We start from the raw sequence: 17,241 nt of genomic DNA on the forward strand, positions 1-17,241 counted from the left end.
AAATTACTGACACAGATTTTAAATGCTGCTCGCTGCTCAATTGCTCTCCATTGGAAAAAGAAGGAGGCCCCCCCCTATTAAGATGGTCATTGATAAAGTATGGTACTTCGCAAGCATGGAAAAAAATCACTGCATACCTCCATAACAGATCCTTCCAGTTTCTTGTGGTGTGGGAATTATGGTTTAACTCTCAAGCTCTGGCACGTAGAACGCGCGCCCCTGGGGTCTCTTCTACTGTGATTTAGTAGTCTCGCCTCCCATAGAGTAGATGTGTGACCGTCCTTAATACTACCTTTTCGTGTACCTTAAGTATTGCCTCCTATTTTACACTGGCGCTCTGAGCGGTATTGGCTGTATATAGAGACGCGCCGGCGGACCCTCCGACTCTATCTCTTTTCTTCCTACTCTATACTTTTCTCGTCTTTCCTTTCTCTTCTTTTCTCACTTTCTCTTTTTTCTTCTTCTCCCTACTGATATAACCACGAGATTGTTTTTCTTTTTCTTTTTTTGGTTCCTAATCAATCAAAGTGCTTTGGTCGCTTTCGATGTATACTTTATCTCTATTTCCTTTGTTATCAACACAATGTTTTTTTCAATATGGGAACCCCATGATCTCTGTTTTTAGATTATATCTCTGCTCTAAAAATAAGGTTGTTTTACGGATATACCCTCCCCACCTGTTGCGGGGGGCTAATGTAACCCTGTAGAACTTGAAAATTAAATAAACAATTAAAAAAAAAATATATATATAGAATAAATATTAAGGAAGTAAACATAAAACACAAACACAGTCTGGCCTAGTTAAAAAGGTTTATACAGAAAGACACTGTGTTGTGTTAAGTGAGCGATTATAGGTAATATTGCTTACATTTATAGAAGTGTTGGATTTGTACTATTGCGGACGTACGTTTTTTGTACACGTGTCTCGGACAAAGTACGGGACTGCGTACGCAACGTAAAGACATACGCACGGTCGCGTGTTTACGCAACGTGCGTAAGGGTACGGCCGCTAAGTACAAATTACACAATAGTATCATTGAGTTTAAAGGCGGGACAGTAGCCACGCTACATTAGCACAAATTGCACGGTTTCCAAGATTTAGTTTAAATAAAACCTTTTTTACTGTATTGCCTATGGGAATAAAGCTGTTTTATCTGAATGAAAGATCATTTTCTGTACAGAAAAACCAAAGTGTATTTGAGTGAGCGAACGTGAGTGAGCGAATGTAACATTGAACGTAGTGGACCCCAGGAATTCGGGATCCCGTCGAAGTGGTACACCGAGTGAGTGGAGGCTTGGTGGCGTGAGGCAGCTGACTCATGTTAATATAGATTGAAGTACAAAGGAGCAAGGTAGTAGAGTACCGCGGCCCAGGAGGTCAGCGAGGTTTAGAGTACCGCGGCCCAGGAGGTCAGCGAAGTTTAGAGTACCGTGGCCCAGGGGGTCAGCGAGGTTTACCCATATAGTTTTTGATACGCTCCGGCTGAGGTTTCGCAGCTTGTGATTCGATTCCAGTGGTCGTACGACGGATAAGTAACAAGTACCTATACGCTGTGCGATTGGACCGCGCGTTCGTGGGTGCAATATTTAGCGCAACGTGATACTCTTTTTACGAGCTTTGCGTAAAATCGTGGTATCATTAGCGCTGTATATAGCATACGCAAGCGTGATTTGTGTATAATAAAGGTTTAGGGAGTTTTCGCTGGCCTCTCTCAGGAAATCTCCAACGCCCTATATTTACTGGAAAGGGTAAGTTATTCCCAGAAACTTCCAGTAAATAGAGGTTACATAGGGGCCCTAGGTTGGGTACATTGCCTTCGCTATCAACAGTGTATGGTAGTACTGGCCAACGTAAGCGTGAGTGGGTGAAAGCACTCGAAGAACTTTCACCGTTGCCTTATATTGAGTATTTTGTTTTTTTGTGGGATTAGCCAAAAGGGCAATACCTGCAAATTATGGGGGCCAGTTGCTCAAGTAAGGGACGTGCAACCAGGGTTCAGGTTGACATACCGTGGCCCAGGGGGTCCGCGAGGTTCATTATGTGTGAAAAGTATTGTTCACACACAGAAGTTTTATGCAATGAATGGGAACGTATGACTGCGGAAGATAGGGAATCATTCCCTAAGGTAGGCAGTTTTGAACCAGAGGTATTGCAGAATTTAAGGATTAGGATATGTCTAATAAGATCCAGAAAACAAAGGATTAGACATACAGATTGTTTAAATTTATGGCAACTAGAAGGGGATATGCAAGGGAAATTAACATACGCAGCAGGTTCCAAACCTAGCGGGAATGAGAACACAAACACACCATTGTCGACACAGGTCGAAGGGGAACAGAAGGCTACAGTCAATGATACATCCGTAAATGATAGTAATATGAAAGAGCAATGTATTAACCCTAACTTTTGCAAAATGTATCCTGTTTTGAAGTCTCTCCAAGGTTTTAGGTCACAGGAAGATGAAGGATTCAGCCAAATCGCAGCTCTCCTCCAAGCAGTCACCTTGCAGGAAACTCAGGTGGGGCCTGTCCAACCAGGTAGTGCAGTAACAATATTCCCCAATGAAAGAACGGGTGAGGTCACAGCTACCGGTAAGTGTGAGACAGTTCATTGCACAGAGACAACAACACCTCACTGTAAACAGATTAGGAACGGAATAGTAGAATTACACCCTGTCTTGGAAATAGTAACTCCCAATGGGGGAACCGATAGTCAGGGAGTAATCCTCACCAGGAATAATGCAATATATTGCTCGTGGCCCAGAGATGAGCTGCGGTCAATCATTTCAGAATTCCCCGACCCTCGGAAGCATTTAGCCAGATGTCAAAAGTTTATCAGAGATCTGGGTAATGCGTATGAACCGACAAACAAACATTGGAGGACATTTTTGAAAGCGTGCCTACCCCCTAATATTGACACCCAAAAATGCATCACTGATTGTAGATTAGAGTCGGATAGTCGTATGACTGACAAACTCAATCAGGAGAACTTAGAGCAAATTAACAGGCAACTAGAGTTGTATTGCCCCACAACTGTTAAGTGGAGAAGAATTTTCTCCATAAAGCAGAGGGAAAATGAAATGGCATCTGAATATTTCCATCGGGCCCTGCAAATATTGGATAGATACATAGGGGTATCGGATGCAGGGAACGATGAAAATTACAGAGAGGTGGCTGTCTCTGTGCTGATAGACGGACTCGATAAGACAGTGAGGGACAGAGTACAAACCTCTTTGCCTGGTTGGAGAGGGGTCACAGTAGCTTGCCTTAGAGAGTGCGCAATTGAACACCATAGGAATATTGCTAGGCGTAGGAAACTGCAAGAGGAGAGGCTGAGGATTGAAAGTATGCAGGCTCGTACACCAAAGTCTCATCAACCTAAACTCCAAAACCCTAGTAGTAACAAAAGACCGAGAATATGTTACATTTGTAAAAATAAAGGACATTTTGCTAGAAATTGTACGAGTAGTATAGCACATAGCCAATATAGACCCCTAGACAGAGTAAACAAGCCACGTTATTAAACACATAGACGGGATCAAGGGACATATATTAAGGAATCACGAGCCATATATATAAAACACAGATTCAGTTAATGGGAAGAATAGAATAAATACAACTTTACCCTTTTGACAGAACTTACTGGGGTTAGGAGGAGGCCTCTAAATTTCTACTTCTCTCTCTAGCAGAAGTGACCTCTAAGTAACTTAACAGGAGTTTTGTTAGAGATGGTATACATATAGAGTGCTCCCACCCAGGAAGCACAAAATATGGTAGAAACCCACAAAGACTAATGTTGCATTTCACTGTTTTAGATGCATGTCCATCACAGGTAGAGGAAATTATCTCAAAGATACCGGGTTCCCTATGAACTCAGAATGGACAAGACACTGGATTGATGGCTGGGATAGTCCCAGTAGAGATATAACACACATAGAATTTTTTTTTAGGGGAACAGACCGATTAGGGAATCATTCCCCGTAGTGCCCAATCCAGATGTCAAACTTTGTTAAATCTTCTTTGCCTCTACAAACTTATCTGTTACGAAACTCTGTGATTTGTCTTCAAAGTTTCCTCTTCATCTCTTACGTTCACCGACAGGATTACAGTTCAAACATCACATGCCTACTCGGTCTTTTCAGAGTTCTGCCCAAACCCAGTATATCTCACCAGCATAGGGACACCAGTATCAGTGTGCCTGATCATGCACAAAGGGTGGAGAATGGGAATACTGGTGAAGGGAGACTGTGCATAGATACCGATATACATGATGGTGTGACAGCCTGATGGTGAACGCAAATCTGACAAATTTTCTTTTTATTATTTCCCCTCTCTTTTCACTTTCCACAGATGGTTTACTTCACACAACTGATAATACACAACAGTTAAACACATTGAAATGCAAGATTTATGTTCCCTACAGAAAGGTCGCTGACCCGGAGAGAACTCGTGACAAAGAGCAGAGTGTAGAGAACATCGGAAAGCTGAGAGGCAGGACTGTTGAGACGGCACCTGAGCGCAGAGAACAACAAGACCAGAGGCGGTTGTCGCACCAGTTTTTCTTTTTCCATCTCCCACTACCCTCCTTCTCTTCTTCTCTTTCTCCCCCCTTCTTGTTTCCCTTCTCTTCCCTTAACAAGATGGATTTACCCCAAGAGACTGCTTTCCGGGTTTTCCTGTTAATCCTGATGTTGACCAGGACAGTCTGTTTCGGTGAGGGTTCCAGAGAGGTCGAGAAAGGATCTGGAATGGGTTCTGATGGAGAGGATGGATTTGTAGAATCTCAAGAGCAACACACTAATCAAGCAAAGGCGAGTATCAGAGAGCGCTCTGGTAGTCAAGGAGCTCGGAGGCACTGTGAAGGGTTATTGCCTGAGGAAAATTGCATTTGTAGGAATTGTAAGAACATAGTCGAGGATGGGTGCATCCAAAGATGTCAGTCCAGCCTTAATATCAACATGGACCGTCATCCATTGAGTGATTACCACTCACTAGTGGGTAAGGTCTTAAACCAGACAGAATGCTGGGTGTGCTCACAAGTACCTCAAGGTCAGAGCAAGTCAGGATTAGTACCGTACCCTTTAGCAATAGATGAGGTACTCGAATTACGTGGTGGGAGACCGGTGGACAAGAAATTTAATATTTCTAGGCCCCCTAGCTTGTAGCTCCACCAGTATCATGTAGATAGATCCTTATTATGTTTCAACATTTCCAATTACCGAAAACCGGGAAATTGGGAAGTGACCTGGAATAACCAGACAATGACCTTTTCACACAGAGCTGATAAGATACCCATAGACTCGCAACTTGTACGCCAAATAGCCAACAGTGGAAGGTATTTCCGGTATAGGTATACTCGAGGAAGCAAGACCATGTGGGTTGGAAAAGTATCACCAGGGTACTGTGCTCATATCATCCAGCCCGATACTTGTACAGAGCAGATGGGAGAACTAGGGATTGGGTTTTTCACTTGGAAAGTTTGCAATATGGTGATGTCATATTTTGTCCCCTATGTTCTCCCCGATGATGCCTATTTCATATGTGGGAGGAAGGCGTACAAGTGGCTTGCACCGAGCTCAGAAGGATTGTGTTATATTGGAAGAGTACTGCCAGAGGTCATGACCATAACCCATGACAAGATGAAAGAGGTTCACCACAGTGCTCAGGCTCCTTATACTCATACTCACTATGAACACATCGTCAAGAGACACCTCATAGATAGGACAGAGCACGTAGCCTCTGATTTGATCCACGAATCCGCCGGGATTCAATTCCTTCTCGCATTAGACATCACCCGTACTGCCAGAGGAATTATAAATTATAGGTATATCCATGCCCTAGCGAACTTGATAGATAATATCACTGAGATGTATGACGACACCTTCAGGTATACAGGAAGGAAGTTACAAGCTTACAAGACAGAACTGATCCAGCACAGGATGGTCCTTCATTATATCACAGCCGTGACGGGTGGGTACTGTGTCACTTTGGCAACTCAATATGGTGTGAAGTGCTGCACGTATATTACAAACAGCACTGATGACCCAACCGAGATCATCGATCAAAAGATGGACGATATCTTGCAGTTGAAGTGGGAGTTCCGGAGGAGACACAACCTTACCCTGACTGCTGTGAGTAATGAACTGACCGGCTGGGTCTCATGGTTGAACCCACGCAATTGGTTCTCAGGTTTAGGAGAGTGGGCTCAAAATGTTATTATGAGTGTAGGGAAGTTTCTTCTTTGTATCCTGAGAGTCGTCATAATTATTGGCTTGATATTTAGGTGTGTTCGAATTCTAACGCGGCGCAAGCACGGCACAAAATTGATGAGTCTAAGGAGCGGAGGCGCTGTTACAGCAGCAGATTTAATTTACGACCCATCCATAGAGACAGTGTTGTGATAAGGATTGCAAATGAATTCCATGGCCTGTTTCTTTCACCCGTTTTTCCTTTGTCTCCCCCTCTGCCCAGATACACCCATCCGGAAAAGACATCGACCATACCCAAGAATGTTTATGAAAATGTTATGTGACTGTATTTTAGATATGTGTCTTATCTTCATCTCTACTACCTTCAGTTAATGACACACATAGTCGACAGGTGATATCCACATATACTAGCACTCACATATGTTCCCCCTCCATGTATCATCAACTAAATGTGAACCCCATTTGTTGGAACAAGAAGCCAAAAAGAGCTCGGTAGTGTTTGTTGGCCCACTTACAGACCCTTAATACGTGATAAGAAGGATTAAATGTATACTTTGCAATACCTCGAAGCTTATTTAGAACACATATGGCACGATGATACATGCCCCTCAGACATGGATTCATACATACATACTTTTTACTGTCCCACTAGGTCATACATTTCCCACCTACAACTCTCCCCCGATCATCAGCTTCTGTAAATATTGTATTGATATTTTTCTGTTTAGTAATTAGATAGTGGCAGTTATTGGTGACTGCCAAAGGGTGGACTGTCAAAGTCGAAAAATATTGCAGCACACACATCAAGTACAAACCACACACTCATGCCCGCTGCGCGTGCACTTGTTCTGCCGTGCGTGCACATATCCGCAATTTGCGTATGGTCGCTCCCGCGGTCCTGCGCGTGGTGTGGGTATTTACGGCAGAGTTTGTGAACGCATGGAGGGCTATCAAAACAATACATATTTAATCCAAATAGTGCACATTGTACACATAGTCCCCCTGCACCACATCAGAAAGTAACAACAGTTTAAATGATTCCAGAACAAAGGGATTCACCTTTACAGGATAAGAGGGGACAGACTAAGGTTATAAGGTGGTGTTTGGTATCCAGCTGTAGGGTATTTTAAGGGTAACATTCCGGTGTTGCTTTGCGGAAGATCGCATGTTCCTGAGGATAGTTAGGTGCAGAAGCAGAATATAGATATAAACTGTATTTACTGTATATTATGTATGCGGTGGGAATCCAGAGGAGACCACCCACAAGAGCAGTTAGGAAAGACATCGCCTACCTTTTCAAATCAACCTATGACCTCTCCTGTACTGTAAAAGTGCAATCCTGTGTCCAATGGACAACGGGATTACAGTATCCATTGTATTGCTTTTGGAAGAATTGTATAAATAAAGCCTGCTGCAGCCTGGCCACACACAAGACTCACAACGCTATCAACCTGATTGCGGAGGACCGGGTCGGGTTGCGCAAGTGAATCTACTCACGTATGTACATTGACTGTAGCCATTTACTCTGTTGTATTGTAGTGCATAATTTGTATTGTAAACCCCCTTTCAGAAATAATCCACTGTGGTGTCGGAACCCAGCGGTAAAATCACAATTGGTGTTGTGTCCTATTTTCCCTGCTAAGGTTTAAAGTGTATTCATTATTGTATTGCTTATCTGTATAAGGTTTAAAAGCGTTATCAATTGGGTGTGTACGCGCTGCGGGTACTTTGTACCTTCAGCACAGCGTTTATACGCAGAGTCCGTACATTGTACGGGACTCATTACGTAAATAGCGTAAAAGGTACGTAGAGTGCATATTAAGTCTAGTGGCCGCAGCGGCTCCATGGTAAAGGTGTGTTTAAAGGTATAGCTTTATGTTTTAATATAAAATCGACATTATCAATCCCTTACCTTACCATAACTAATATATATCCCTAACCTTACCATAACTTATATATCCCTTAGCTTACCATAACTAATAAATATCCCTTACCATACCATAACTTATATATCCCTTGCCTTACCATAACTAATATATATCCATTACCTTACTATAACTAATATATATCCCTTCCCATAATTTATATATATCCCTTCCCTTACCATAACTAATATATCCCTTAGCTTGCCATAACTTATATATCCCTTAGCTTACCATAACTAATAAATATCCCTTACCATACCATAACTTATATATCCCTTGCCTTACCATAACTAATATATATCCCTTCCCATAATTTATATATATCCCTTCCCTTACCATAACTAATATATCCCTTATCTTACCATAACTTATATATCCATTACCTTACTATAAGCTACACAGTATAATAAATAATAAATATAACAATAACTTGAAGTTTTGCGATACGTAGGCACTTTAATGACCAATTGAATGATTCTCGCCTAATTTGTGCACCTGCACGCTGACTTATTTTTTGGGTAGCAGAGGGAATGGCCACACCCACTGCGACTGCGATCAGAAGTATGACTTGTACGAACTACTGTATAGCACAATTCCTCTACAGCTATCTAACACAGCCATCAGGTAAGTGGCCTGCCTGGTCATCCTGTACCCACTGTACTGTATGACACAAGATCACACAAGTGGTAATATCCTGCCGGTGTCTTCCCGCTTTGTTCTCTTTCCTGCTGCGGAATAAAACAGAAATCTGTTCCATTGACTTTATGTCTACTCTTTGTAGAGGCAAAAACAGCAGCTCCCAGTAGTGTTATTCGATTTCTGTAGGAAAATCTATTCCTGCATAACTACGGCTATTGGATAGTGGCCCTGCATTAATCCGTGATTTGTGTCTCATGTATTTGCAATTCATATGCATCCTTACTCCACTATGCAAATCACCATTAGAGGAAAGTGCCTGAAATGGGTCACTGTTATAATGTGATTGTTCAGCCCCCGTCCCTTCTATTGTATACCACGTAACACAGATCCATCGCAACGTGTCAGGATACAGGCATCTAAGTAATGACTTTATTTTGTGAAGTACTTAAACATTGCCAACCACAAGTGCACGGATTGTTGTCCATCATTTGCACTGAATCACAGTATCCTATTAGTTGTATAATTGTATTGGTATATTGGTGCCAGTGTCCAATGGAAGTGAAGGTTGGTTTGTGTGAGTTAGTGTATGCTGTGCACCTACAGTACATGCAGACTAGATCTTAGTATATTGTACTGTAATAGGAATATAAAATACCAGGGCCATAACTAGGGTGGTGCAGAGTGTGCTCCGCACATAGCACTGCAGGACAGGGGGCGCTGTTGGCGGCACTTGTCAATTATCAGTTTTAATTACTTTTACTTGCAACTTCCCCCCTTTTTGAAGCCCAACATCTCCCGACCGCCCCTGTCTCCTTCCTCCACCGCTTCCGACGCTAATAAATATACAACATTCATGAACTTAACCTGAGATTTCTTTGTTATTCAGTCACACTGTCCTTTATTACATTTCTAGATGCTGACATACCCGGGATTCTAACCCATCGCCTGTGGCATTGCAGTCAGACAATCTATTCATTGAGCTATCTGCCCTTGCAGTGAGAGGTAGATAATTCTAAGCTAGAGAATTTTAACTATTTGAAGCTTACCTTGTACTTTGTGAAAAAATGGTCATCATTGCGGCTGAGCAGATCTATGTAGTGTGCGGCTGCAAGAGATTGGATGTGCGGCTGCACACTACATAGATCTGCTCAATTGATAAAAAATTTTTACAAAGTACCAGTAGCTTCATATAGTTCTCATAGTTTATATGCAGGATCAAATAGCTCACTGAGTAGGGTGTTTGACTATTATGTTACAGGTCGTAGGTTTGAATCCTGGGTGTGGCAGTATATTGAAATATGTTATTTAATAAAGGGGATTGTAACTGAATAACAAGGAGGTCTCAAGGTAAGTGCATGAATGTGTTAGAAAGATACACATATATATAAATGTGGAAAAGGCATCATAGCCTGGGCTTTCTCTGGGATCAATTAAGGCACATGCCCCTTCCACACGAGGGCATGTGCCTTATGTCCCCATTGTAAAAATTGGGTGGGCACCAATTCTCTTTTTTAGCAGAGCGCGCCAAAAAGTCTAATACTATGACATAATTTTCTTCGACAAAATTTGTAAGCAAGAATTTATGGTATTTAATGGTCATCCCTGCTAATATAGTCTACTGCAGGACTAAACAACATGTGGCTCTCAGCTGTGGTGGCACTACAAGTTGCAGCATGCCATCAAACAGTGGACAAAATCATTAACAATATACATTAAAAGCAATAATCCTTAATATTCAGGAACAGTTCTTAAACATTTGTCCCTGTTTCTCAGCCTAGACGGCAGAACGACAATCTTATCTCTTGCGTGTTAAATTCCACCCCTACCATGTACAATTATGCTCTAGGAATTAGACCCTAACGTTCCTTAATTGGGAGTATTTAAAATGTGCACTGGAAGCCAGGTACTGAAAGTGGTGCAATTGGTGTTAGCGTCTAGAGTGTTTGTCCATGGGGACGGCACAGGGGGTGCTGAGGACCACCTCTGGTATGGAACTTATTAAAGCCACAAAAGGCTTTTTATGACTATGCAAAACTTTGTGTTTCCCTTCCAGGAAGAGCTCAAGAACATGGGGCGGAGCCAAGATGATGTGATTCTCTGCGAAACGCGTCATTCCAGCCACTAATAAATGGGCAGGGTATCTCCTTAATCTCCTCTGGGGTCACTCGAACATACTGTACCATGAGAATAGGCATCTACTGTATGAATTAAGGGTCATAGAACTGTACATTAATGGGGAAATGGTAGAGAACCTGGGGGACAAGAATAAAAAATGTAATCCAAACCTATAAGATACTTCATCATTACAGAAAGTGGTTTTGAAATTAAGAATCAGCCTCCATGCAGAGTTCCCCCCACAGCCAAGTGCTACACGTGCACAACATATGTAACAGCGACACGCTGGCAGCCGCAATCAGCAGCCTGTGGAACGCGGAGGGGACATCAGAAGGGCTGATTAATGGTGCACATGCTAAAATGATTCATTTGGCTTCCAATTGGCATTTGGTATCACTGCGAACTTGTAATAACTGTTGCCTGTTCTAGTCTTCAGCACTATGAAGAGACCAAAGAAAGCAGCCATTTGATTCTGGCTTCATACTGTGCCATACAATCAATTCTTTTTAGTCAGACTGTCTGTAGATTTACTTCTCAGCCACAGTAAAATGAGGAAGCTTTCATTAATCTTTCAGATGCTTCGTATTAATGACAAGGCTCTTGCATGAACAATGTAACAGCAATTAAAAAGCCCATTAATCTGCATTACAGCTATTAAAGATGCATGTCATTAAAGGGTATGGAGTTTGATTCATTTAAGCACCCCCCAAAAAAATGAAGCAATTACGCTCTGGCAATGCACTTTGTCATCAAATTAGGTTCTGGTTCTCCAGCAAATGGCTCGGCAACATTTAGATTCTCTGTTTTATTATTCATGACTAAAATGTGGAAGTCAAGACCTCTGGAATTACTTTACCTTCTTGGAGAGTGGAGACGTTCAAAAGATGGGAGTTCTCGCTGCAACCAGCGTCTGTGCAGGCGGATAACGTTACAGCGTACTGTGTAAAGGGCAGCAGGCCTGCCAGGGTGCCTATGGGGAAAGAGAGAAAGTACTTTATCATTGGTGAGACGCTGTATCAGTGCGGTCATCGATTGTTCTGTTACAGTATATTGCAGGCGAGTAACTGAATCGGTGCCGTCATCGATTGTTCAGCCATTGATTGTTCGGCTATATTGTTGGTGAGTAAATTTATTGGTTAGAGTCATTGATTGCTCGGTTATATTGTTGGTGAGTAGCTGTACCGGTACAGTCAGTGATTGTTCGGTTATATTGTTGGTGAGTAACTGGATCGGTACAGTCAGTGATTGCTCGGTTATATTGTTGGTGAGTAACTGGATCGGTACAGTCAGTGATTGTTCTGTTATATTGTTGGTGAGTGGCTGTACCGGTACAGTCAGTGATTGTTCAGTTATATTGTTGGTGAGTAGCTGTATCGGTACAGTCAGTGATTGTTCGGTTATATTGATGGTGAGTAACTGTATCGGTACAGTCAGTGATTGTTCGGTTATATTGTTGGTGAGTGGCTGTACCGGTACAGTCAGTAATTGTTCAGTTATATTGTTGGTGAGTAACTGGATCGGTACAGTCAGTGATTGTTCGGTTATATTGTTGGTGAGTGGCTGTATCAGTACAGTCAGTGATTGTTCAGTTATATTGTTGGTGAGTGGCTGTATCGGTACAGTCAGTGATTGTTCGGTTATATTGTTGGTGAGTGGCTGTATCAGTACAGTCAGTGATTGCTCGGTTATATTGTTGGTGAGTGGCTGTACCGGTACAGTCAGTAATTGTTCAGTTATATTGTTGGTGAGTAACTGGATCGGTACAGTCAGTGATTGCTCGGTTATATTGTTGGTGAGTAACTGGATCGGTACAGTCAGTGATTGCTCGGTTATATTGTTGGTGAGTGGCTGTACCGGTACAGTCAGTGATTGTTCGGTTATATTGTTGGTGAGTAACTGTATCGGTACAGTCATTGATTGCTCGGTTATATTGTTGGTGAGTGGCTGTACCGGTACAGTCAGTAATTGTTCAGTTATATTGTTGGTGAGTGGCTGTATCGGTACAGTCAGTGATTGCTCGGTTATATTGTTGGTGAGTGGCTGTACCGGTACAGTCAGTAATTGTTCAGTTATATTGTTGGTGAGTAACTGGATCGGTACAGTCAGTGATTGTTCGGTTATATTGTTGGTGAGTGGCTGTATCAGTACAGTCATTGATTGCTCGGTTATATTGTTGGTGAGTAACTGGATCGGTACAGTCAGTGATTGCTCGGTTATATTGTTGGTGAGTGGCTGTACCGGTACAGTCAGTGATTGTTCGGTTATATTGTTGGTGAGTAACTGTATCGGTACAGTCAGTAATTGTTCAGTTATATTGTTGGTGAGTAACTGGATCGGTACAGTCAGTGATTGTTCGGTTATATTGTTGGTGAGTAGCTGTATCGGTACAGTCAGTGATTGTTCAGTTATATTGTTGGTGAGTGGCTGTATCAGTACAGTCAGTGATTGTTCAGTTATATTGTTGGTGAGTAACTGGATCGGTACAGTCAGTGATTGTTCAGTTATATTGTTGGTGAGTAGCTGTATCGGTACAGTCAGTGATTGTTCGGATATATTGTTGGTGAGTAACTGTATCGGTACAGTCAGTAATTGTTCAGTTATATTGTTGGTGAGTAACTGTATCGGTACAGTCAGTAATTGTTCAGTTATATTGTTGGTGAGTAACTGTATCGGTACAGTCAGTGATTGCTCGGTTATATTGTTGGTGAGTAGCTGTATCGGTACAGTCAGTAATTGTTCAGTTATATTGTTGGTGAGTAGCTGTATCGGTACAGTCAGTGATTGTTCGGATATATTGTTGGTGAGTAACTGTATCGGTACAGTCAGTAATTGTTCAGTTATATTGTTGGTGAGTAACTGTATCGGTACAGTCAGTAATTGTTCAGTTATATTGTTGGTGAGTAACTGGATCGGTACAGTCAGTGATTGCTCGGTTATATTGTTGGTGAGTAGCTGTATCGGTACAGTCAGTAATTGTTCAGTTATATTGTTGGTCAGTGGCTGTATCGGTACAGTCAGTGATTGTTCAGTTATATTGTTGTTGAGTGGCTGTATCGGTACAGTCAGTGATTGTTCTGTTATATTGTTGGTGGGTAACTGTATCGGTACAGTCAGTGATTGTTCGGTTATATTGTTGGTGAGTAACTGGATCGGTACAGTCAGTGATTGTTCGGTTATATTGTTGGTGAGTAGCTGTATCAGTACAGTCATTGAATGTTCTGTTACATTGTTGTTGAGTAACTATCGGTACAGTCATTGATTGTTCTGTCATATTGTTGGTGAGTAACTATCGGTACAGTCAGAGCCGGCCCTACCCAATATGATGCCCTAGGCAGATTTTGGCTGGTGCCCCCTAGCACCAACGCTAGTTCCGCCTCTGACCCTGCACCCCTTTCCCAGCACCATCACCCCTCACCCATAGCAGTCCTTATTTTGGTTTTCCTACCCCCCTGTAATTTAAATAAGAACAGTGTGCACATTCGGTGTACAGCCCAAAAAGGTATTTGTTCTTGCTGGGAAGGGGCATGGCCACACAATAGTACCCCCAATTCAAATTATGCCACACAGTACTGCAACTTTATTCACAATTTATCATGCGATAGTGTCCCTTATTCACATAACATCACACAGTAGTACCACTTTACCTTATATACATTACTCCTCACAGTAGTGCCCCTTATTCTCATAACATCATACTGATTTGCTCCTTATTCACATTACACCACAACATATTGCTTCTTATTCACATTAGACCACAGAGTAGTGCCCTTTCTATACGTTACGCCACACAGTAGAGCACCTTATACACATAATGCCACACATTGGTAATGCATTTATACACATAATACCACACAGTAATGCCCCTTACACATATGACACACATTACTAATGTCCTTATAAACATAATGTGCCTTACACATTATACCAACCCTTATTAATGCCCTTATACACATAATTTCCCTTACACATATGCCACATATTATTAATGCCCTTATACACATAATGACACATATAGTGCCCTTTACACATTTGCTGCACATTATTAATGCATTTATACACATGAAACGCATAATGCCACTTACACATATGCCGAACACTATTGCACAACCAACCCACTCACACACACACAGCACTCACACGACCACTAACACTGTGACCTCTGCCTCTGCTTGGATACAGATGTGTCCTCATAAATCTTGCCTCCACACACCAGGCAGCAGGAGATGCCTGGCACCAGTCAACTGGCAGCTCTGCTAACGTTGGGTGCCTATTTTTGATGAAAATGAATCTTATTTGCATTGCTATGTAGCTAGGATGCACAAGCAGCTTCTCCTGATTAAAATGATATGTGGCATGCCTATATTCTGTGTGCTACTGCGGCTGTATCTGCATACGAAATGCTACACACAGAATATAGGCATGCTGCATATCATTTTAATCAGCAGAAGCTGCTTGTGCCCCTAGGCATACCAAATGCCCTAGGCAATTGCCTAGTTGCCTATGCCTAGGGCCGGCTCTGGGTACAGTCATTGGTTGTTCAGTTATATTGTTAGTGAGTAACGATATCAGTACAGTCATTGATTGTTCCGTTATATTGTTGGTGAGTAGCTGTATCGGTACAGTCATTGATTGTTCTGTTATATTGTTGGTGAGTAACTGGATCGATACATTCATTGATTGTTCGGTTATACTGTTGGTGAGTAACTGTATTGGTGCAGTCATTGATTGTTTGGGTATATTGTTGGTGAGTAACTGGATCGGTACAGTCATCGATTGTTCGGTTATATTGTTGGTGAGTAACTGGATCGGTACCGTCATCGATTGTTCGGTTATATTGTTGGTGAGTAACTGGATTGGTAGTCAGTGATTGTTCTGTTATATTGTTGGCGAGTAGCTGTATTGGTACAGTCATTGATTGCTCGGTTATACTGTTGGTGAGTAACTGTATCGGTACAGTCATTGATTATTCTGTTATATTGTTGGTAACTGGATCGGTACAGTCATTGATTGTTTAGTTATATTGTTGGTGAGTAGCTGTATCGGTACAGTCAGTGATTGTTCGGTTATATTGTTGGTGAGTAGCTGTATCGGTACAGTCAGTGATTGTTCGGTTATATTGTTGGTGAGTAACTGGATCGGTACAGTCATCGATTGTTCGGTTATATTGTTGGTGAGTAACTGGATCGGTACAGTCATCGATTGTTCGGTTATATTGTTGGTGAGTAACTGGATCGGTACAGTCATCGATTGTTCGGTTATATTGTTGGTGAGTAACTGGATCGGTACAGTCATCGATTGTTCAGTTATATTGTTGGTGAGTAACTGGATCGGTACAGTCATCCATTGTTCGGTTATATTATTGGTGAGTAACTGGATCGGTACAGTCAGTGATTGTTCGGTTATATTGTTGGTGAGTAGCTGTATTGGTACAGTCATTGATTGTTCGGTTATATTGTTGGTGAGTAGCTGTATTGGTACAGTCATTGATTGTTCGGCTATACTGTTGGTGAGTAACTGTATTGGTACACTCATTGATTGTTCTGTTATATTGTTGGTGAGTAGCTGTATCGTTACAGTCAGTGATTGTTCGTTTATATTGTTGGTGAACAGCTGTATCGGTACAGTCATTGATTGTTCTGTTATATTGTTGGCGAGTAGCTGTATTGGTACAGTCATCGATTGTTCGGGAATATAGTTGGTGAGTAGCTGTATTGGTACAGTCAATGATTGTTCGGGAATATAGTTGGTGAGTAGCTGTATCGGTACAGTCATTGATTGTTCTGTTATATTGTTGGTGAGTAGTTGTACTGGTATAGTCATTGACTGTTCGGTTATATTGTTGGTGAACAGCTGTATCGGTACAGTCATTGATTGTTCGGGAATATAGTTGGTGAGTAGCTGTATTGGTAGAGTCATTGATTGTTCGGTTATATTGTTGGTGAACAGCTGTATCGGTACAGTCATTGATTGTTCGGGAATATAGTTGGTGAGTAGCTGTATCGGTACAGTCATTGATTGTTCTGTTATATGGTTGGCGAGTAGCTGTATCGGTACAGTCATTGATTGTTCGGGAATATAGTTGGTGAGTAGCTGTATCGGTACAGTCATTGATTGTTCGGGAATATAGTTGGTGAGTAGCTGTATCGGTACAGTCATTGATTGTTCGGGAATATAGTTGGTGAGTAGCTGTATCGGTACAGTCATTGATTGTTCTGTTATATTGTTGGTGAGTAGTTGTACTGGTATAGTCATTGACTGTTCGGTTATATAGTTGGTGAGTAGCTGTATTGGTACAGTCATTGATTGTTCTGTTATATTGTTGGCGAGTAGCTGTATCGGTACAGTCATTGATT

General features: G+C 41.9%; 1 protein-coding gene across 1 annotated transcript in view; it reads right to left on the bottom strand.

Moving 5' to 3' along the window:
* The window catches only part of USH2A (usherin), a 1,656,840-nt gene that overhangs the window by 978,548 nt on the left and 661,051 nt on the right, over window positions 1-17,241 (bottom strand). Inside the window, exon 30 of the mRNA XM_063919430.1 lies at window positions 11,745-11,858. Coding sequence (XP_063775500.1) covers window positions 11,745-11,858 — 114 coding nt within the window. The remainder of the gene's footprint in view (window positions 1-11,744; window positions 11,859-17,241) is intronic.

The sequence above is a fragment of the Pseudophryne corroboree genome, chromosome 4 (assembly GCF_028390025.1).
Source record: "Pseudophryne corroboree isolate aPseCor3 chromosome 4, aPseCor3.hap2, whole genome shotgun sequence".
In the NCBI taxonomy this organism is placed as follows: Eukaryota; Metazoa; Chordata; class Amphibia; order Anura; family Myobatrachidae; genus Pseudophryne; species Pseudophryne corroboree.